Genomic DNA, 22,086 nt, shown 5'->3' on the forward strand with positions numbered 1-22,086 from the left:
CAGGCGCCCACTCAAAAAACGATCGCCGTCGATCCTTCTCGTCCCGCCTTGCCCGCAGCCCAACTCTACGCACCCAACAGCCAGCTATTATTATGTCCCACCCGGCTCAGCTCCAGCACCACCACCGCCGCCCGCCCGCCCAGCCCGCTTATGTGCTCCGCGGCCATGCCGCCCACGTCCACGCCGTGCGCTTCCTGCGCCACAACTCGCGCCTGCTGACGGGCGATGCTGACGGCTGGGTCGTGCTCTGGAATGTCGCGACCAAGCGTGCCGTCGCCGTCTGGCGCGCCCACGACGGCGCCATTCTCGGCTTCGGCACTTGGGCTGAAGACGGGCTCGTCACGTAAGTTTCCTGCCTGCTTCCTGGCCCGTATTTCCCTTTCGGGCTGCCCACGCATGATCCGTGCCGCGCCCTTGGATTCAGCTCCCCAAAAAGCAACAATGCGTGCCACCAAGCTTCCGCTCGGAGCTTTTGAAACCCTTGATCTCTCTCCACCTTCCCTGCATGCCAGTGCTCGCTATTCGCCTCGGCTGATGGTTCATCCGAGACAGGCATGGACGCGACTTCCATCTTCGCGTCTGGCAACTTGGCCCTGCACACGAGCAAGACTTCTCGACTGTGCTGCCCGTTGACGACACAGCCGCAGACCGCAAGCAGCCATGGCTACTGCATTCTCTCCCCGTCAACACCCTGAATTTCTGCTCCTTTGCCATCTGCCCTGAGCAACCCACCTCATCTGATGCGTCCACTCGGAGCGCCGACACCGTCCTTATCGCTGTGCCGAGCACGAAAGATGATCAAGTAGACGTCTTTCAGCTCCCCACCGAACGCCGTGTGAACACAGTGCCAAATATCGGTCAAAAAACAGGTACCGCCCCGCAACAAACTTCCACCCGCATGCGTCATTGTACTGATCAATCTCACAGGCATGGTCATGTCCATCTCCCTTCTGCACAGTCCGTCTCCCTCTGGACCACTGCATTGCATCACCGGCTACGAAAGCGGCGCCGCCGCCATCCACGCATTCTCCGCCAGCACCAACACCTGGTCCCGCATCTACACTAGCCACCCACACGCCCAGCCCATCCTGTCCCTCTCCTCGGCGCCGTCGCCTTCTTCCTCCCCCCCGCAGCAACTGTCAACCCCTCTCACCTTCTACACCTCCTCCGCCGACGACCTCATCGCCAAGCACACCGCCACAACCGCCCTACCCGTCAACCCTTCTCCTCCCCCCTCTACCACCACTCCGCCATCAAATCCCCCATCCCTCCTCTCCACCCTCCTTTCCTCCCAACAACCTCCATCCTCTCCCTCCCAGCCCCAACCACATTCGCCTCCCGCACCCGTTCCTCCCGCCAAAACGAACCACACCAAACACTCCGGCCAACAATCCCTCACCGTCCGCTCCGACGGCCGCGTTCTCGCAACGGCCGGCTGGGACGGGCGCGTGCGCGTGTATGCTGCTGGCAGTTTGAAGGAAGTCGCGGTGCTGGCGTGGCACAAGGAGGGGTGTTATGCCGTGGCGTTTGCGGATGTGGACGCGGGGGCCGCAGCAGCGGATCGGAGCGTGGGTGGGGGAGAGGGAGGAGATGAAGACCCGGGGAGGGAAGATGTCGGTGCGCTGATTGAGGGGGGAGTAGAAGGGGAGGGGACGGCGAGACGGGCCGCCGCTAGGAAGTCGACGACGGTGCGGTCGAGGAGGGAAGAGAGGGCTGCGGCGGTGCATTGGCTGGCGGCTGGCTCGAAAGATGGAAAGGTTAGCCTGTGGGAGGTGTTTTGATCGGTGTAGCGTGTCCGGCGAATGGTTCTGGCCGGAACGTCAGTACCATGGATGTTTTCACAAGGCTTTAGCAATATAATGAGAGAAGCTCTAGTTTCTATTTTCTTTTTTTGCTTTGTTTCTTTTCTCGATTGGAGATTCAGGTCTCGCGAGTACTATGCCTGTTTGATACCAAATCTATAATACATACAGAATATTTACTTTTTTCTTCTCTTCGTCTTGCTGCCACTCGGCCCCTCACACAATATGTTCCTTTGTTCTATTTCCATTCTCACCACGCATTGCTTTCCAACACGACTTGGACCCCGTAATCAACTCGGCACAACCTCCCCCCCTATGGTACACGAAGCATTCGAACCTACATCGTCTTTTCTCTGGATTCTCTTACTCACTCCCATCCTTCTTCTCACTCTCTTTCTTCTCCTTCTCCTCACTCTCTTCCTCCTTCTCCTCACTCTCTTCCTCCTCCTTCTCCTCACCCTCTTCCTTCTCCTTCTTCTCATTCTCTTCCCTCTCCCTCTTCTCATTCTCTTCCCTCTCCTTCTTCGCCCACCTCCCCCCCTTCTTCGCCCCCGTTGGAGCCCCCTCATACCCTATGAGGCCCTCCATGATATTCAGATACTTCGAGTACACCTCAAACGGCGAGCCGGACCCCATCACGGCGTCGAAGCCCTCGTCGCGAGCCGCGCGGCCGGGCTTGTTCTTGATGCCCCAGACCTCGCCCCAGCGGCGATAGTCGCTGGCCATGGGGCCGGCGAGGCGGCCGTAGCGGGGGCGCTCGCGGGAGCCGGGCTCGGAGAGGGTCATGAAGTCGCGGACGCAGCCGGGGACCTCGTCGCGGGCGTGGGCGACGACGATGAGGGCCTGGTGGGCGGCGAGGCCGGGGACGCGCACGCGGCCGAGCTGGGCGAGCGTCGACTGCTTGAAGGTGGCGCCGTGGGGCCGCAGGCGGGGGCGCTCCGACGACGTCAGGTGCCGCATCGTCATGGCCTCGCCGTGGTTGAGGAAGAGCATGCACTTGTCGCGCGCGAGCTCGTCCATGCCGGAGAAGGCCTCGTCGAGGATGACGAGGTCGGGCGCCTTGATGATGGCGCGCAGGAAGAGGGCGACGCGCTGCGCGCTGAACGTCATGTCGCCGAAGCGCAGCGTGTCGGCCCAGTCGAGCGACGGGTACAGCAGCGTTTCTTCGTCGCGCAGCGTCGTCGCCGTGTACTCGAGCCAGCGCGACTGCTGGCTCTTCGCCCGGGTCTTGCGCGACGAGCAGAAGGTTTCGCCGCGCATGTCCAGCGTGTCGCCCTGCTCCGGACACAGCTCGCCGCGGAACCAGCGCAGGCACGCGTTCACCTTCTCGTCCACCTCGTAGTCGAGCCGCGGTTTGGAGAGGGGCGTGTCCGCCCATGCGGACTCGAGGACGCGGCGGGCGGAGAGGTGTTTGGGGAAGTACGTGTGCACCTCTGGGCTGGAATGGCCCATTCTGGATTGCACCTCGAAAATAGATATTCCAGGCGAGCCTAGCTCCGGCAGGCGGGAACGGCCGAAAAGCTTTACCGGTGCAGAATAGGTCTGCGGGTGGTCGGACGTTATGAGCGAGAGTAGTGTAGTTTTGCCCGAGCCTAGAGGACCATGTCAGCACACGGCAAGGCGATGAAAGCCCAGACGGATATTGGGAGACAACCTACCGTTTGGTCCAAACACTCCCCAACGCTGCCCTCTTCTTACCTCCCAATACAGACCACCCCTCCAATCTCCTAGGACAGGATTTTCGCTATCGTTATACTTGATCTGTACACCTTTCATCTCTATTATAGTCTCTCCTGGTAAATATCTTTTGGTGTCGTAATAAGATATGCCATCTCTTGTGTGAGCATCGGGATTGGTGGCCACCGGTCGTCTGAGCTTAGCACGGACATCCGCAGCCTCTGGGTTTGTAGCGAGAACATCAAAGTCGCCCTTGGCGTCCATCTTCCGAGCAATGTCGTAGAGCGCCACGATCTCGTCTGCTTGTTCATCGAGGACGTCCACCACACGTTCTCCGTGGAACTTGCAGGTCAGTTGCGGGTTCTTGCCGGTCATCTTCCAATACGCGGTACGGAACTCGAAATCGGTCTCGTTGGTCCGCTTGTAATGTTCGCTCAGGAATTCGAAGATCTCCTGGCGGTCACCCATCACGCTGGCCTTGGGATGGGCGCCGGCGACGACGAAGTGCGTGATCCACTCGGGAATGACGTCCTGCGGCCGCAGCGAGAGCACCAGCCGCGGCTCGCGGGCCTCGGCCATGCGATGCAGCAGGTCGGACAGGTACTCCAGGCTGACGGGATCCAGGCCCATGAACGGGGCGTCCAGCAGAAGCAGCTCCGGGCGGGCCAGCAAGGCCTTGGCGATGCGGGCGCGGCGTGTCTGCCCGTTGCTCAGGTGGCTGACGGGCATGTCCTGCAGCGCCTCTAGGTTGAGGTCATCCATGACGCGCTCGACCATGTCCGCCGGTGGCCGCACCGCCAGGCTCTCGTCCGCATTCAGCTCCGTCTTGCCCAGCAGGTAGTCGCGCACACTCCAGTCCGTCACCTCACGCATGCTCTCATAGCGCGCGCTCATGTAGGCGCCCTTGGTGCTGGCGCCGCCCGGGAGGCCGCCACGCTCGGCGTCGAAGCCGACGTACTGGATCGCATTGTGGGGATTGCGCAGGCGGGGGTCCTTCTTCGCGACCTCATCGGCGAGCAGGTAGGGGTAGGAACGGGCGGAGGGCGGGATGCTGATGTGCTGGCCGCGCAGAATCTGCAGAAAGGCGGTGCGGTTGGCGGAATTCGGGCTCAGGATGGCCCAATGCTGGTTGGGTCTCGACTTGGCGGGGAGAGTAAAGTTGAGGCCCGGGTACAGCGGTGGGTTCGGTGATTCATCGCTGTGCGAGCCTGGATGGTTGCGGTAGAAGGTCGCATTCTTGATGCGGATCAGCGGGCTACGCGAGTATGTTGCGTACTGACGCAGCGCTGTCGGCAGGGCGCGTCGCGCGGAGAGGAAGCGCATCTCGAGGGCGGTGATGGGCCTGACAGCTTCGCACCGCAGTTCGTCGACTTTTCCGTGGCGCGGCGTCGGCCCGGCGGTTGAGGCGCGGTGCGGGCGCGTCGCGCGGGAATGCCGTCACCGTCATCTTCCCTTCCCCGCAAAAACACCTACGACCTACACCTACGACGCAATAATGCTCCCCGCCCTGCAGCCCTCGCGGCCAAAAGTGCGTGTGCATCAATCGCATCCGCATCGCGCGACTAACCGCCCTCCCAGCTCCCGTCTCCCAGCCAAACGCAACTACTGCCCGCGCCATTGCGCCAACAAGCACGCCAAACTTCCTCTGCGTACGCACCCGGCGAACCCTCGTTCCCTCCGACGACGACGCCGCCGCAAACCCAGACTCGAAGTCGAACCCTACAACCACCGCCGCGCTCCCAGATCGAAGCCATGCCGCCTTTCCTCACGTCAACATCGACGACGCCCGCACCAGCTCCCCACCCCGCTTTCGCGCCTCGACCTGGAACTATGCCACCCCAGCAGCAGCAACAGCCCGTCCTCCACCCCAGATTACTGCACACGCCGATCACGCAGCACTACGACGCTGCGGTCAGACACCCGGTGTTTTTTTCACCGACACTGCACAGGCCGCCGTTCCCGCTGCCACCGGCGGCGAATGGCGGATTGAATCCGGTGGCGCATGGCTATGTCGTCGAGGATGGAGGCGGTGGAGGAGAGGGAGGAGCAAGGCGGGCGGGGGTGGTGAGGGGGAAGTTGTGAGGGTGGGGTGCAGGTCTGGAGACGGGGTGATGGTGTGGTGTGGCGATGTTTGTGAGGGAGGATGACGCCTTGGGTTTGCGCAGGAGTGCAGTGGCGGATGGAGGTACTGTGCTCGCCAGGCTTGGCGAAGTGGGAACGTGATGGTCACGAGCTGCACGGTGTGGCGATGGAAGCATGTGCATGGAAAGAAGAGAAGACTTTATGAAAGGCACGTGGACTCGGACGTTGACCGCATCGTTACCGGTCAAGACGTTAGCTTCGATGGCTGCGGGCTGCGGTGTGAAGTCTGGTTGCGAGATGTCGCGTTGCATGCACGTGTGGTACGGGTGGCTTCCGAACACGCAGTTGCGTGCTTACGGTTCCTTCAAATTCTTCTACGTCTAGGTACTCCGTAGGGGGCCGCCGTCTCCAGACTTACGACACTTCACGGGGCGACTAACCAAATACGGTCTCTGGTGTTCCCGAAGACGGAGCGGGAGGCACAGTCAGGAGCTAGGGTTTCCCGATCAGGAACTCGATGGGATGGTTGTATGCTGGTGCATTTGTCATGACGACAAGCTGCCAGTGTTGCGACATGATGCTACGGCATGGGCCATGTGTCCAGGCAGAAGCATTCGGTTCGCTCAGGTTTGTCGTTGGCTCTGTCTGGGTCGGGGAGATTCTTTTCAGTTCCGCAGGGCTTAGCGGGCCAACCGCGTACCTGATCGTCTTATCTTGCATATCTCTGGCTCGAATCAAGACGTCTATGCTCTGCCCCATGCTTCTGATTATGCCGCCGAGCTGCAAGGTGTGCCGTCTCTCCTGTCGGGTTCTAAATGCGGAAGAATACTGATAGGGGCACCCTTCTCAGGGACCAGGAATGCCAACTTTCACATGTCAAACCGTACCATTCACGTCAGCCTGAGACGTGCCTGGACCCTACGGTCGGGCCGCACCAGTATGGATCTACCCGCTTTTTGTTTTCCTACCTAGCGGTGACATCCAGTCGGAAGGGCAGGATAGTTCCGCGGCTGCACGTAGCTGGTAAAATGTCTGAAGCCGGCGGCGGGTTCTCTGGGCGGTTGCAACGGAGAGGGTTCGGCAGTTCGAAAATCACATGCAACTCGAAGACGCACGACGACTGGCTGGTGGGCAAGTCGCGAGACGTGCGACTGCGGACCGCAGGCTGGCCGTTGCGCCACCGGTGGCCGCCGCCAAACGTCTCCTGACGGAAGCCGGCGAATCGCAGGCGCGCGAACCCCGGCGGTGCAGCGGCGCATCGCGGGGCTAGTGTGGGCAGCATCGTGGCCGACCTCTTTGCTATGCGCTGTCGTGCCTTGAATGGCAGGCCGAGAGTCGTTGTCGGACAAGACCCCGCGGTCGCGTTGGTCCTGATCTCCCCGAAGTGACCCGTCGTCTTTGCCAAAGCCGTTAGGCCGGCTGGCTTCCCCAGGTTTTTGCCCATGTGGCCCCGCAATGTCTGGCTGGCTGGACCGGAGCGTCGCGTGCACCGCTTACGTCACAGACCAGTCCGCGTGAGTGCCGCCTGAAGGATCGGTGAGGACAGGAGGACAGGAGGCTCCAGGGGCAACCCGCGGGCCGGAATACGCGGTGGTGCTCGGATTCAGCGCGGCAGGCCTCGAGCTGCGCACGCATGTATGCTGACTTTTGCTGCGCGCGCTGCGCTGCCAGGCTGGCGGGCGAGGTCAAATCCAGCCCGGCCGGCGGCTCTTGCTGCAGGAACGGCAGCCGGGCGAGCGCATGTGACTGGGGCGATGACGCGCGAACTGGTTCGCCACGGCCCCGCGACCGTTTCTTTGTCTGTCATGCGCCCACGTCAGGCCCGCGACCTCTCGTCATTCTTTCAGCTCCAGCTCAGACACCCGTCCGAGGTCCGTAACCCGACCGCCGAACCGCGCCTTCTCACTCGTCGGCCCACGCTCGCGCCGCGCTGACTGGATCGGGACAATGGCGGTGCACCCGGCACCTGCGAGACAGAACCTGCCACGAGCGCATCGCGACTCTGCCCGCAGCAGTCATGGCCGCCCACACTAGGCCGCCCTCACCCGCCAGGCGCGCCTTCGTCGCCGTGAGCCTGCGCCGCCCGGGCTGCTCTTCTTTGCCCCCATTCCCCTAAGGCCCCGCCGCCCTCTTTATCCTTCCCGTCCTCCCTCTGAGACATCTCCAGTTGCTTGAACTCTTCCTCGTTTGATGACCGCCGGTGATACCCTCTAGCGCGCTTCCTTCACGTCGTCATGTTTGCTCGCCTCTCTCTTTCCGGCGCAGCCCTGCTGCTATGCGCCGATGCCTTCGTCATCCCCGCCGTGCTCGACCACCAGGCCCCGCTGCAAGGCGCCGCCCTCGCGGACCTGCTCCAAGAGAAGGCACACGCCCTGTCCGACCAGATTGGCCTCCTCCCCGCCGCCAGAAAAAGCCTCGACACATGGCTGGACCAGGAGGAAGACATCGCCGTCGACAGGTTGCTGGCCAACATTGCCCCAAGCGGCCGGAATGCCCAACACGCCGCGCCTGGCACAGTGATCGCCAGTCCGTCCAAGAAACATCCAAACTACTATTACCAATGTCAGTAGCTGCCCCGCACTTGTGAACAACTCGACTGACTGGGTGCGCTGCTAGGGGTGCGTGACGCCGGCATAACCATGGCCACGGTCGTGGACCTGTACGTCGCCGACCCCTCCTCAGAACTCGCGCGTACCATCCTGCTGCCGACCCTTGAATCGTACGCGTCCATCTCCCAGAAGATACAGCACACGCCCAACCCCTCGGGCGACTTCTCGTGGCCCAACCTAGATGGGCTCGGCGAGCCCAAGTTCGAGGTCGATGGGTCGCCCTTCACCTCCAACTGGGGCCGTCCCCAACGCGACGGTCCGGCGCTGCGGGCGACGGCGCTCATGAAGTTCATGCGCGCATACAACGAGAGCAACCCGGGGGTGTGGGATTCGCGCACGGCCGCGTCCTCCGAAGACTTGTTTGGACGGCTGTACAACTCCGAGCTGCCGGCGCGCAGCATCATCAAGGCGGACCTGGAATACGTGGCGCGGCACTGGGCCGAGTCTGGCTTCGACGTGTGGGAGGAGGTGCGCGGCCGCCACTTCTTCACGGCGCAGGCGCAGCTCCGCGCGCTGCGCGAGGGCGCAGAGGTGGCATCTGCCTTCGGCGACGGGGGCGCGGCCGCCTTCTACCGCGAGCAGGCGGCGCGCCTCGAGTCCATGATCCGCAACGACTTCTGGGACCCTCGCGGCGGCTACATCCGCGCCACGCGCGGCTCCGAGGCCGAGCACCAGCGTTCCGGCATGGACTGCAGCGTCCTGCTGGGCAGCCTGCACGGCACCGACGCCGTCGACCCCGCCTACCCGGACCCGGCCGTGTACCCGCCGCACGACGACGCGGTGCTCATCACCCTCATGAAGTTCGTCAAGGACCAGCGCGACCGCTACCCCATCAACGCCCAGCCGTCCGAGGCCGACGACTTCGCCGCCAACGAACAGGATCCCCTCCGCCCGGCCGGCGTCGGCCGCTACCCGGAAGACGCGTACGACGGCTACGCCGCGCCGCACCCGGGCGCCGGCAACCCGTGGTTCCTGTGCACCGCTAGCGTCGCCGAGATCCTGTTCCGCACCGCCGACGCCGTCAACCGGACCGCCGCCGTCGAGGTGAGCGAGACGGGCTGGGACTTCTGGCGCGGTCTCGTCTGCCCTTCTTCGTCGTCTGACTGCCCGCTGTCGTGGGACCGCAAGAAGTACGAAGCCGGTGATGGAACCGGCGTCGTCGAGACGGCCCAAGGCCGGCTGAAGACCCTGGGCGACGGTTTCCTCGCCGTCATCCGCAGGCATGCGAGCAGCGACGGGTCGCTCAGCGAGCAGTTCGATCGCTGGACCGGATACGAGCGTGGTGCCGAGGATTTGACGTGGAGCTATGGCGCGTTTTTGCAGGCGCTGTGGGCGAGGAGGAGGGTGGCGTAAAGCTGTTCTTGTCGTCGTTGTAGGCCTTGCTCCGTCTTCTTCTCTTCCTCTTTTTTTTTTTCTTTCTTTCTTGTCATAAAGATTGTCGGGTCGGGTTGTGGAATGTTAGACGAGATGAGATGAGATTCGAAGTAGGTTGGGTCGGGGTGGCATTGACTGATCGAATGATCGATGCATAGCGGATTCGTTTCTCCTGTTTCCTTGATCTTTTTTCATCATCATGTCTCTTACTTGGGAGGTTTTTAGATTGATTACCGCGAGAGGGTGAGTGAGCTTGAAAGAGCGCAAGCAAGAAACGGTAGAGATTGAGGTTGGGATGAGGGAGGAATGCGGAGAGCGGAGATGACACGGCTCAAGGCCAGAGTGAGGCCAGAGCGGGCGACGGCGGCGGCGGCGGCGGCAGCGGCAGCGGCAGGACGGGCGGGGCAGATGCCGCCCGTCCGACCTAAGGTAGATCCATCTTCAGATGACGATGCGCATCTCCGTCCGTCGCGCGAGCTGGGACGGTGTGGCGTGGCGTTTGGGCCAGAACGGAACGGACGGCGTACGGTCCGGGGTATGTATGTACGTAGTTTTACGAATTCAGTCTTTCGGGAGTTTTCCAGTCTGCTACTCGTTGACTCTGTTGGTTCTTGTTGGCTGGCTGGTGCTTGGAGTGTCGTTGCGGGGGATGGGGGGTGTGGTCTCACCTGTCCCTTTTTCATTCTTTCCTGTTTGCAGGCTCTCTCTCTCTCTTGTAGTTCCTTCGCATGCCCCTCCCCCTCTCTTTAAAGGTCCTCGCATTCCTCTCCGACGCTTGTGATTATGACGTTCTTAGCATCATTGCCTTTCCTTATCGCGGCGGCTCGTTGGCGCCAGCGCGCGCGCCGTTGTTTCTTGTTCATCATCGCTTATCTAGCATCAGCGCCCCCTCTCTCTCCCCGCGCTGTGCATGGTGTCGCCAAGTAACGAATGACGCCCCTGTATATGCGTGGCTAGACCGGACGCGTGACAGCGATGACGATGATGGTGGTGATGATGGTGTTGGTGTTTTTGTGCCGTTTCTGTTGGAGAGAGTCTTTGCATGCACTTGCGCACCTACCAACCGCAGCGAAGCAATCGTTTCCCAACACTTCTTTATCTTCCTTCTTTTCTGCCTCAGCCTGCGTGCTTCTCGGTCGCGGTTCGGCTCGGTTCAATCTTTCTGCAGGTAAGGGAGGTTTTGACTGGATCGTGAATAAGGGCGTTGAAATGCGCCATGGCTGCCGTGCTTTTCGTTGTAGAAGGGGGCGTGATCTTTGATGGGTGGTTCGCTGGGGTGGTCTGATCACGGCAGCGCGCTTGTCGGTAGGAGTGGTGGTGAGGAAGGAACGGTCTTTGGTTGGTGGAGTTGAGGGGGTGGCAGGCGCGCGGGGTGCGTCAGCGGTTATGTACGGGGAATTGATCCGGGGTTGGTGTGCGGGGGAATCGATGAAAGAGGGTGTGGTGTGGTTTGGTGTGGTTTGGATAGATTGAGGCGATTTTTCGCATGTGAAAATCATGGGGATCACTGCGCATCGGCGGGTGATCTGCACGCATGCTTCGACGCTGGAGAGCCGTCTTCTCTCTGGTTTGTCAGTGGCCAATTGCGCCCATGTGCATTCTTCGAGATTGGGTTTGAGAAAGTACTGATCCCTTCGGAAGACGTTTCGAGATTTCCAACGAGAAAAAAAATAAATTCCTCGGCGACTGCACAAACGGTATCAAATCTGTTTCCAGGTAATCATCACATATTCTCTTAGGCCTGGGTATCTGTCCCTACTACGACCCCTTACCCAAGCGGGATGCCACTTAGCTAGTGTTTTTCCGACTATGCGTACGACTAACAGGCGTGTATGTTGTATGGATAACTCAGATACTACGGCTACCCGACGTGAATGTGCGGGCAACGGATTAAACCCGAATATTGCTCCATGGGCATACTCGCTCAAGCGTCTTTCTTCGAGTATGCTGTGTTGTCGACAAACATATCGTGGAACATCTGCATTTCTTCGCATCTAGATAGCTTCCATGGGTAATCGTGGGTCCAATCCTGGGTGCAAAAAGCGTACAACTTCAAATCTTGCAATGCAAATACAACACATATCACTGAAGAAGTGGGTGAGACAGACTGTCCTGGGCGTTGGAGAGCTGCAAACATAGTATTTCCTCGTTAACAGAATTCGACATGCCATTCGACAACCTTCAGCTCAAGCAACGGACGCCAAAACAATGGTTCAACCGCGAAAGTGCTGTAAAACACTATGCAGGGACTCAAGATTTGTCGGAATACCATTGCATAAATTGAGGGTAATAATAATCAAGTCACTTTGGCGGCCCGAAATACTTGAAGTAAGGCGCTTGGACCAACTAATGTAGAGAAAAATTTTCTTTGCACTGCGGTAAAAGGAAAAGCCGAGTGTTGATTTGGCGTGTTTCCTAATCATCAAAAGCCAAAAAGAAATACGACGGCCGAGGTTTGAACTCGGGACCTTCAGTGGACCAGTGGCTCATGATACATTCGATAATATCAGAGGAGGCCTTCTGTTAGACTGACGTGATAAACCAACTACACCACCATCGCATCGAGGTTGTTAATGAGCAAAATTCTTGTTTGTTTTATATATTGACAAGCTGGGCCGGCGAAGAAATTGGCAATTAACGGCGTCGAGTTGAGGCCGTACAGCATCATGCGGTTCCGGAGCGAAGTCATGTCCGCCAGAAACACGTTGATGATATAGCCCATGCGGTTGTAGCCCACCCAGTAAAAGACTTGGGCAGCGGCATAGGTCTCGACATTCCTGCACGCCACCGTCATGACCGGGTCATGATGATGAAGCCTCCGACGCGTCCCCAGATGTCGATGATTTTGGCGGTGGGGAGCATGAAGCTGGAAGTGACGTATACGCCCAAGTTCCCGGCGATTTGCTGCTGCTGCGAGTTTACGAAAGAGCAGATGTAGATACTGCGTCAGGTCAATCCGGTGGAATCCTCCTGAATTGGGGAGCGAACGTGCGAGATGGCAGTGATGACGAGAGCTTTCATGGACCGGGCCTGATTGATGGCCTCGACGCGCTTGACCCCATGTTGGATGTGAACATTTCTCTCGTTGCTGCTGGTTTCTGCGTCGACGACATGCTCTTGCGGACGCTTCTTGTCCGCGGTCATGGGGATATTTTGGGAGTCTTCGATTTTGGTCGGCGCAGACATGGTGGCCGTGCTCTGATGCCAAAGGCTGGCTCAGTATGAATGCTCAAATAAGTGTCAATAACCGTATACCGTGTTTGTCTACAAGTGCTGCCGCTCGTTCGTGCAACCCGATATCACCTCGCCTGTTCCGCACCGCATAAGAAATAAAGGAAAAACGTCCCAAGCAAAACTTGCCTTCTCGCCTACCGCACACGCGCTCTAGGCGCGGTCTTGGGCTCTACGATCAAGCCCCTCGTAGAAACCCTCCATCTTCCACCTCCAGGCTCTCAGCAGCTCCGCCATGCCCTCCTCCAGCGGCTTATGCCACCACTTTTGATGCAGCATCCGCACGCCGTGGTCGATGTCGTTCACCCTGGGATACTGCGTATTCCACACCGGATCCAGCTTGGTCCACATCATGTCGCCGTCGTGCTGGTGCGCGTAGTTCAACAGCCCCTGCTCGGGCAGCGCGGGGTCGAAGATGCCCGGGATGTCCAGAAACGAGCGGTAGTAGGCGAACATGGCGCGCGACGGCCGAAACACCATCAGCCCGGCGTTGAAGTACGTCGGGTTCGGCACGTCCTTGCCCCGGCGGACGGGCGGGAAGTCGTGGTCCTGGCTGATCTGCGTGATGGCCGCCATCACGTACGACGCGGGCTGCGGCGCCGCGAGCGGGAGGACCACCCCCGCCGCCGTCGTGTATGTCGGTGGCGCTGCTGCTGCTGCTGCTGCTTCCGCCGCCCTCGACGTCCGCCCCCTGACGTCGGTCCTCGCCGCCGCCGCCGCCGCCGCCACGGGTGGGTACTGCTCCCCCGTCTTGCACTCCCGCACCGCCGCGTCCGTGAACAGGCCGTCCACCGGCTGCAGCAGCACCGTGTCGGCGTCGATGAAGGCGATCAGCCCGAACTGGTCCATCTCCCACATCCGCACCTTCGTCATCACGTCCGACCACCGCGAGTCTCCCGGCTCGAGCCAGTCGGCCGTCAGCCCCGCGAGCTCGATGACCGTCGCCCCGTCGCGTTCCAGCCGCTCGCGCTTGTAGACGGACACCGAGCTCGCGACAAACACGACGAAGGGGACGGGGTTGCGCAGGCGCGTCTCGGGCGCGTGCAGCATTTGGTACGTCAGTATGCGCGCGGCGGTGAAGTAGTTGTCGTCGGTTTCACGGTTGGCGTCATCGCTGAGGGAGGTGAGGAAGGTGGCGAAGACCCTGTCGGCTTGGAGTGGGCGAGAGGTGTTGATGGGGCGGGTGGCGTAGTGGGTTTGCGGCGCGCTGGAACGTGGGTGGAGGTCGCAAAGGGCCCAGAGGGTGCAGACTAGGGTTATCATGGCTATGGTGGCCGATGTGGTTATGAGAATCCGCACTCCATCCGCGGTCCACATCATGGCTCGTGTCGTGGTATTCTTTTGTTGGAGTCGTGAGGACGGTCTAGCAACAGGCAGGTATAAGTCCAGAGTTTATGATTTTTGACGTAAAAATCCATTGTTTAGAATCACCCCTGCGTTGCTGCGGTTCAATTTCTGATTGGGAGTAGTGTATCTGTTGGGCATGGTAGTCCTTCATTGGGTCCCGTTGAGTGTCAAAGGGCGGCAGAGAACATTCGAACATCATCTCATCTTTCACATCACATACAACACCAGAGCATCAACAGACTAGGCTTCTTGCCGAGGCCAAGGCAGCAGAATATGTGCCGACACTCGAGTATGCACATCCGATCCCTCAAGAGCTCTCATATGGATTGCCAATTGGTGGACTTTTCGCTAGTCAATTGTGTGTAATAAACCCTTTCCTCGGCGCATAGAATAATCTTATGGAATGGGTCAGCAAGTCAATCCAACAAACATTCGGTACGTAAGGTCGCGAGCAGCGATGGCGGCAAATCAGCACCACCCAAAGCCTGTTCATTCCATGACGCTACGAACGAGCCTATCAAAGTCGGCAAATCCGGTTTGCCGTGCACACAATGCGCTGGAATGAACCTTCAGGATATGAAAGCGCCTGGCGGTTACGTCTGTGCGAAGACCTACAGAGATCCGGTGTCAAGTGCTTCCGCTTGCAGAAGCTGTACCGTCCAGTCCGCTTGAAGACATTTTCGTCACCTGGCTCGACATTGTAGCGGACTACGTCAAACTGGAACTTACGAAATTGTCCGACCGGCCACCCGCTCTCGAGGGTCTCGCAACCATTTTAGGGACTGTAGTCTCCGGAAGGTGTATTTGCGGAACTTGAGAGGCTTATTTGGCTGCTGAGTTATTGTAAAGCCCTACCCAAAGATTTTTGGAGAAACCAAAAGCCGTCATCAGCGCCCACGAACCTTTCCTCGTTGCAAACAGCATGTTACGAGGATGGACACCTTCATTATCGCGGCCTACTCCTTCTCAAACAAGAGAACATCTACAGCCGCGTAGGCTTGTACTGGACGTCGGACCCGATTCACTACGGAAATCCCTCGTCCGAAGTTAGTCCAGTATGAACGCATAGCTCGTAATACTTGTATCCTTGTCCTTTCATAGAAGTGATTATCTCTGTCCCATCATTGACAAACTGCTGGTTTAGCACTAGTTTCGGTCTCATGATCAATAGGTTCACAGCGGTACAGCCGCCGCCACCACCACCACCACCACCCTCAACTAAACTCCCCCAACCTCGCCCCAAAGTACTCCCCCTCCACCAACGTATACGCCGTACACGCATCGCCCTCGCACCCCCTAAACGAAACGCTATTCCCCCACCAATCAATCTCGACGCTCGACCACTGCAGCGCGAAGAAGATGACAATGGCGGCGATGGCGATGGCGGCGGAAAACGCGGCGGACACGACGTAGTTGTATTTCGCCCAGAAGCCCGTGTGGCGCGTCTTGAGGTAGATGTGCGAGAGCCAGGATACGGGGACGGTGGGCCAGAGGTACGAGACGTTGTACTAATGACGCGGGGTATTGCATGTCAGTGTTCCGTCACTCGGGCGAGAAGAGGGAGGAGGGAAGGAGGGAGGGAGGGAGGGAGGAGGGACGTACCGGCGCCCACGATATCGGCCCGTTGAACACGCACACCGGATGCACGAAGCGCAGCCAGCGGGCTTTGGGGAACTTCTTGCGCGCGTAGTAGGCGAGCACGGGGAAGAGGAGCCCGATGGGGAAGCCGAGGAGCAGCCAGGTGTACTGGCCGCCGCGGCCGAAGACCTTGATCGGCCCGATGGTGCCCCAGAGGACGGCGGCCGTGAAGAAGGTGTTGATGCCCGGGCAGGTGAAGTGGTTGGCTTGGTCGGACTCGCAGACCCGCGGGATGTTGTTCATCTGGAAGTTCATGACGGCCGTGCAGACGAAGCTCGAGACGAAGGTGCCGACGATTTGCGCCCAGAAGGTGTGGCGGGGTGGCACCTTTACGTAGTGGGCGAGCTTGAGGTCGTTGCAGAAGCGGAGGGCGTGGGAGCAGGTCACGTAGCTGGGGGTTTGGTGTGGTTGTCAGCGGTGGTAGTTGGGTTGAGAGGCTGGTGTCGATGTTACTTGCCCGTAAGACTTGAAGTAGTTCATGGCCAGAGCGTTGCCGGCGACCCATGACCCCCCGATGAATTCGGCGATGACGTTCAACGTCACTTCCAGCCCTGTGATGGCGTAGATCAGGCCAACGGGGATGACGAAGACCAGGCAGAGAGCGAGACCGTAGAACACAACACCGGGGCTCGTGTACGTCTCCCATCCAGCCACACCCCCGATCGAGCAGCCGATGGCGACGAGGAGTACGGCGAGGTACCACCATTCGGATACTTCTGGATACACCGACATGAGCCTGTTGTGAACGTCTTGGTACGCAGTCTTCTCTCCACGCTTAAACATGCCCTTCAAGCCCATCCAGATCTCATGGCGATGCCAGAGGTAGGCGTAGGTTATGGTGGCTGCGTAGATGGCGAAGAAGGAGAAATAGACTAGAAGATTGGAGGCCGCGAGGTATGCCGGCGAGTAGTTCTCGTATTTGCTGGCGTCAAACATGCCGCGTGAATCGATGGCCCGGCTGATGTTGTATTCCTGGCCCATGTTGTCGAACACGCGGTTGGAGTTGATGGGCAGGTAACCCGTGTTGTAGATGTTGGAATACCAGATGCCGAGGATGACTGGGACTGTCGCGAGCATTCCGACCAGCTGGTTGGCCCAGTAGAAGAATGGAAGCACCAACGGTGAGTTTCCCTCCAGGAAAAGCAGAGTATTCCAGTCAAAGGTTGGGATGGGATTGATGCCGAGGCCGTTCACCATGCCGGTGACGGCGCTGAGATTGACATTGTTGGGGGCAATCCAAGTCATCCAGTTGAAGTAGCTTAGGGCCTGGAAGATGTAGTTGGGGAACCAAAAATAGCTATGGAGGGTGAGCTGCTAAGGATATTGGATCATGGCCGGATTACTCACCAGAACATGCCGACGAAACAAAAGAGAAAGCATCGTAGGCGAGAGGTCGTGAACATACGCTTTAACGGGCCGATTACTGGGGTGTCCTTATCTGTGAACTCGCTTCAGTAAGGGGTTTCTTTTCCTCCGAGAACGTGGACAAAGCTGACCTTCATGGAACGAGGCGTTCAAGGCAATGGTGACTAGAGAGGATGGCCAAACACAATGGGCTGGGTAGACTAAGAATCGTCTGCAAATTCCGGCAACACCATAGCCGATGTAATTTGTACCCAACGCGATGAGGATCTGATATAGAAAGTTTCCGGAGTAGGACTGGTTGAAGAACTTGGGCAGGTATTGGGTCCAGACTGACGGTTATTATTATGACAGAACGAAGAATGGCTGCTGGTTTGTGCCTACCTATGTAATTTGTGTAAGGAACATTGAAGCCCACATTTGCCATGATGGTGATGAGCATGTGCTCCTTCTTCGAGAAACGGCCGGGGTTCAGACTGATTTCGTTGCCAAAAAGGGAGAATCGCCAATCAGGCATCAGTTTCTCCCAGGCTTTACCAAGTGGAACTGTAGTGTACCAGTTGGATTAGTGAGCGAGCCGAAATGTCTAAGGATTACTAACAGGCAAGCAGCTGAGCAACATTGGCCTCGACATTGATGGTGGGCTGACGGATATTGAACAGCTGGTTGATAAAGGCACCTGCAATGACGAACAGGAGTCCAATGGTCCAAGCACGAATCGTGGACTGTGTTATGTCAGTAGGAAACGTCAGGGTCTTTGGTGGCGGTGCTTACGCTGGGAATGGACGGATCGTCCGTGTTGTCGACCACGGCACGGACCTCGGCGTAAGGACTAGCCAAGATTAGGAATAACTCTAACGATCCTTTGTAGCGACGACACAACCAACCTATTGTTGTAGATCAGAGCCGCCTCGATTTTCATTTCGTGGATGAGCTTCTCGTGCGCCTCGGGATTGGAGAGAACGTCCTCGTTGCTGAGGAACTCCTCCATCTTCTCGAGCACGGCGATGGGGAAGTTTTGATCGTTTTCATGGATTTTGATGACATGTTCGAGGATCTGCACCGCTCTGAGTAATCGCGATCGCGAAGCCGCAAGCAGGACCCTTACGCACCTTTCGTACATCTTCCAAATTCAGTGTTTTGGCGTACTCTTCGGCGACTGCCAAGTCATCCCCGCTGATGTTGAGGTCGGCCTCGAACTGGCTGGAGTCGACCTCTACTGCTGTGGCCGTGAGCTGTTCAGTGTAAGGCTTTCGGGCGCACAAGTAGAGATTAGGGGCAAGGAGCGTACAAGTCCGTCTTTTCCCTTCACCTCGTATGTAGGAGCGCCGGAGCCCCGCGCATTGTCTTCTTTCTCACCTGCGATCGCCATGTGGATGTAGTGTCGGTCTGGAGGCGGGTGGACGGTGTCTCGAAAAGGTAAAATTTGTGCTTGCAGACCGGGCCACCAGTTATATATGCGAGATGGTCTCGGTATGCACGGATATCGGTTCCCCAGACTGCGCGGCCAAGCACCCTATCAGCGTGGCGAGGTCTTCACCCATCCGCAGCCCTGTCTCTGGGCAGTGGGACGTATGAACGGCAACGGTGTAGATAATCTGGCCGGATGTGGCAGGTCGCATTGGTCTCCCCCAGAGACCAAGCGGAAAACTGCAAGGGAGTGAACGGTGTGCTTCCTCTGCAATATTGAAGCCAAATGGTGCGATAAGACCCACACCCCAGAACCTTGCACGGAACCTCGACTACAAGACATTGGCAAACGATACATGCATGACACATCCTATCTTGTTGCTTGAAGCTGACTTGAGAAACATCAAGAGCGAAGTGAGATCCGAATGCGGGCGGAACACGCCGTAGAAAGTTCAGACCGTCTCTAAAGCATCCGGATCGTTACTCACGCCAGAGAAGACGGTCGGCACCGCTTTGCCGTCCATTCTTGATTGAGACCAGGTGCATGACGCGGCCATACCGCGCCTTTTACCGAGCGGACAACTTTCCCGTTACGGGATACGGACCCAGGACGGTGGTCGTGAGTCTCTTGGCACCAAGCACATCTCGGCCAGTCTAGCCTCCAATAGTAATACCTTGGCACATGTTCTCCGCAGCTGTTCCCCCACTTTACAGCGGTCTCATTCTTATCATACTATGAGTCTACCTATACCAAAGGTGTGTCTAAGGTAACTCCAGAACTGGCGAGAAGATTGAGTGTCTCATGAATGAGAAAACTGCCCCCTAAAGAGCGGGAAGTACCGCCACCATTATCGCTGTGCCGGAGAGGGGAAGCGAAACAGGGACGACTAGGTTGCTTGACTGTCAGCTTGAGCCACAGTGAGCGGCTCGGGGCGATCCGCCGCTGCGCAATCCTGCATGCCATCCTCGCCTAGGGAGTTGGTCTAGACCAGACACTGGCGCCGAACTCTTCGCACCGACCGGTGGCCACTTACATGACTTTGCACTCCGGTATGAGGCTAGAGTGCTTTTGATGATGACCGTTATACACGTGCATGGATGTATGATCGCCATGCCAGCCACGCATGCCTCATACGCTCGATTGGGCTTAGTTGTTCGGCTGATGGTTCATCTATCGCCACCGCTGCAACACCATCCTTCGCACTCATCAATGTTGTTGAATTACAACCAATCCTGTGTGCGGGTTAAGAGGCTGAAAGGTTACATGTCGGTAGACATATTGTCATTGAGTGCTTCTTGGTATTCAGTCGCACTGTACTACTGTGGCATACATCGTGGTGAGAGTCATGACATAGGTGGCAGATTAAAATCGTGAGCGTGATGCAACACCCAGCTTGCTTTTGATCAAAATCTCTTCGGGTGGGCTTGATCTGCATCGACTGGGCCGCTCGAGGAATTGCGAAAAACCTCATGGACAGACTCGGCGGCACTTTGGGACATTTCTTCTTCCAGCGATTCGAGAAAAAGCATGGGCACCCCTTCATTGGCCCTGAGGTCTTGGGAGAAGAGAAGTTTGGAGTCAGAAAGAGCATGGTCGGCCCGCGGGATCAAACTGTATGGGTTGTTCCGATAAAGGTTCCTTATCAACATCATAGTAGCACCCCTGTACTCTCGTGCACGTTGATTCCATCTCTGTAGGGATATTCTTAATGGAAGCCAATTCAAATGCACAATGACATGCACATGTTTCGGTGGGACAGGGCTGAAAAGAGAGGGGGGCGTACTTCAAACTCGAAATCAGCCACCACATACTCCCACGATTCCCGGACCAAGTGCCGGCATGGAGGAGGGGTAGGTACCTAGACCAACGGGAGAGAAGCTCAGCCACAGAAGCGGACCAAGCACCATCACGAGCGTGGTCATTGGCCGCACGACCGCACAACACCAACGAACGGGCCGGCAAAAGCCACCGAACACGAGGCCCGCTACGTTCGACCTTCCAGCGCGCTTTTGCGGGGGAGCAGAAGCCACGCACGCACGCACGCACTTTACCGCAAGCGCAAGCGCTGTCGTCAGCCGCCCGGGCAGCTAACAGCCAAGATCGACGCCACCGAGAGCAGTTGTGATAAGACTGTTGTGGTGATAGGTCGCCGCCGCGCGCTTCAAAGTTGAGGCGCGCCAACGACAGCGAAGCCTGTCAGCGTCGATTGCGGGGTCGTCTCCACTGCGTACCGGCCATTGCGACTGGGCACATCCTGATCTCCGTCGTCCAGGAACGATTGCGGAATGGCGCCATCTGGGAAATGAAAGACTGCCGCGAAACGGACACGATCCAGACGCGCGCTAAAGTGAGGGCTGCCACCGTCGTCGCGCCACAATGCCGAGCCAGGCTCCCGGCGCGGCTGCTGCGTAAGCGCGCGCGCCACGGCTAGGTATGTGCCGGTGATGCGGGAGATGGCCGGGTCGACTGCCGCTACGGTAGTGGTGACGAGCCGGATGAAAGTGCCTAGGTACGTACCTACATTTTCCGGGGCGAATACGAAGGCGTCTCGCGTTCTTGGCGCCCATGTCAGCCGTGATGCTCATGCAGCCCCGTTGCCGTATGCAGGTACGACCAGATGCCGAAACAAGGCGACTTCAAGCTTTCCGGTGCGTCGATCGACGGCTGGGGCCAAACCATCATCGCTTTCCCAGCCATGTTGAACTCAGGGTAAATCCTGTATATGCAGAGAGAAGCGCAATTTAGTCGTGGGCGAGCTACTGACTTGACTTGGCGCGGGGAACTCAAGCAAGCCAAGGCTATTTCGGTACCTAGCTCAGCTGCGAGGTGGGGAGCAGAAAACTTGCACGTTCTTAACGAAGGACTCCATGGCAGCTCGGCCGCAGATTGTGGGATTTGAGAGCCATACATTGACTAGTGAAAGATCAATGAAAGCGGAAGCGGGATCGAACGAGGCGACCACCTGTTGGCAGATCTGCAATCAGCAGAGACCAGAGGCATGATATCGTGCCATGTTGTTGATATAAGCGAGCTGTGGATTCAGTCGCATGAGGCAGCTTCTCGGGAACTGTAATTTCGGTACGTGGAATCTCGGCGCCTTGATCTTTCGATTGCCTCTACCAAGCCCCGTCGATCACGGTAGTTGAATGCTTGAACAGGTAGGTAAAGCTGTTTACCCACATCTTCACCCTGCAGCTTGCTCTTTATGAGCGGACAAGAATAGGCCGCCAGACCGGTTCGGGTTTTGAAACAATTACCCCACCAAAGCTAACTGTGTGGGGAAACCGGATGTTCTTACCGTCGTATAAACACACAGCTGGGTCTCCATGACGTGTCGAAAGCATGATCGAGACTTTTCGAACCCGAGCCCGACTCGTAAATCGTACGTTCTCTCGGTGTGCCCGCAGGATATAAAGAAGCGACCAACACTTCATCCCTCAGCCAACCCCAATCATCGAATCCCTCCGCTACAGCCTGAGCACCCTTCAAAGTAAGTGCGGAACGGCACGCAAAAGGCAAACGTGCATCCCTGACCAGTGGCCTTTCAGACAAA

The 22,086-nt window shown here is 58.1% G+C and overlaps 6 protein-coding genes across 6 annotated transcripts; 2 read left to right on the plus strand and 4 right to left on the minus strand.

The window, feature by feature from the left end:
• Window positions 1-92: 92 nt before the first annotated feature.
• BKCO1_1000506 (wd40 repeat-like protein) lies at window positions 93-1,781 on the plus strand (the record flags this gene model as incomplete). Its single annotated transcript, XM_020269911.1, has 3 exons — window positions 93-343; window positions 553-869; window positions 928-1,781. 3 exons carry the CDS (start codon window positions 93-95, stop codon window positions 1,779-1,781), a joined length of 1,422 nt encoding a protein of 473 aa, XP_020135550.1.
• Window positions 1,782-2,165: 384 nt separating this feature from the next.
• BKCO1_1000507 (abc transporter) lies at window positions 2,166-4,802 on the minus strand (the record flags this gene model as incomplete). The annotated part of the gene is made up of 2 exons (XM_020269912.1): window positions 2,166-3,394; window positions 3,461-4,802. The coding sequence occupies 2 exons, from the start codon at window positions 4,800-4,802 to the stop codon at window positions 2,166-2,168; spliced, it is 2,571 nt and encodes an 856-aa protein (XP_020135549.1).
• A 2,993-nt stretch (window positions 4,803-7,795) lies between these two features.
• Window positions 7,796-9,523, plus strand: BKCO1_1000508 (glycoside hydrolase family 15 protein; the record flags this gene model as incomplete). Its single annotated transcript, XM_020269913.1, has 2 exons — window positions 7,796-8,123; window positions 8,178-9,523. 2 exons carry the CDS (start codon window positions 7,796-7,798, stop codon window positions 9,521-9,523), a joined length of 1,674 nt encoding a protein of 557 aa, XP_020135544.1.
• Window positions 9,524-12,490: 2,967 nt separating this feature from the next.
• BKCO1_1000509 (fungal trichothecene efflux pump) lies at window positions 12,491-12,730 on the minus strand (the record flags this gene model as incomplete). The annotated part of the gene is made up of 1 exon (XM_020269914.1): window positions 12,491-12,730. One exon carries the CDS (start codon window positions 12,728-12,730, stop codon window positions 12,491-12,493), a length of 240 nt encoding a protein of 79 aa, XP_020135543.1.
• Window positions 12,731-12,928: 198 nt separating this feature from the next.
• Window positions 12,929-14,095, minus strand: BKCO1_1000510 (glycosyltransferase family 8 protein; the record flags this gene model as incomplete). The annotated part of the gene is made up of 1 exon (XM_020269916.1): window positions 12,929-14,095. One exon carries the CDS (start codon window positions 14,093-14,095, stop codon window positions 12,929-12,931), a length of 1,167 nt encoding a protein of 388 aa, XP_020135180.1.
• Window positions 14,096-15,336: 1,241 nt separating this feature from the next.
• BKCO1_1000511 (opt oligopeptide transporter) lies at window positions 15,337-18,494 on the minus strand (the record flags this gene model as incomplete). The annotated part of the gene is made up of 11 exons (XM_020269917.1): window positions 15,337-15,630; window positions 15,725-16,151; window positions 16,227-17,057; window positions 17,108-17,198; window positions 17,257-17,454; window positions 17,507-17,668; window positions 17,724-17,847; window positions 17,897-17,954; window positions 18,010-18,179; window positions 18,235-18,357; window positions 18,414-18,494. 11 exons carry the CDS (start codon window positions 18,492-18,494, stop codon window positions 15,337-15,339), a joined length of 2,559 nt encoding a protein of 852 aa, XP_020135181.1.
• Between the last annotated feature and the right edge of the window lie 3,592 nt (window positions 18,495-22,086).

This window comes from Diplodia corticola (genome assembly GCF_001883845.1).
Source record: "Diplodia corticola strain CBS 112549 chromosome Unknown scaffold1, whole genome shotgun sequence".
In the NCBI taxonomy this organism is placed as follows: Eukaryota; Fungi; Ascomycota; class Dothideomycetes; order Botryosphaeriales; family Botryosphaeriaceae; genus Diplodia; species Diplodia corticola.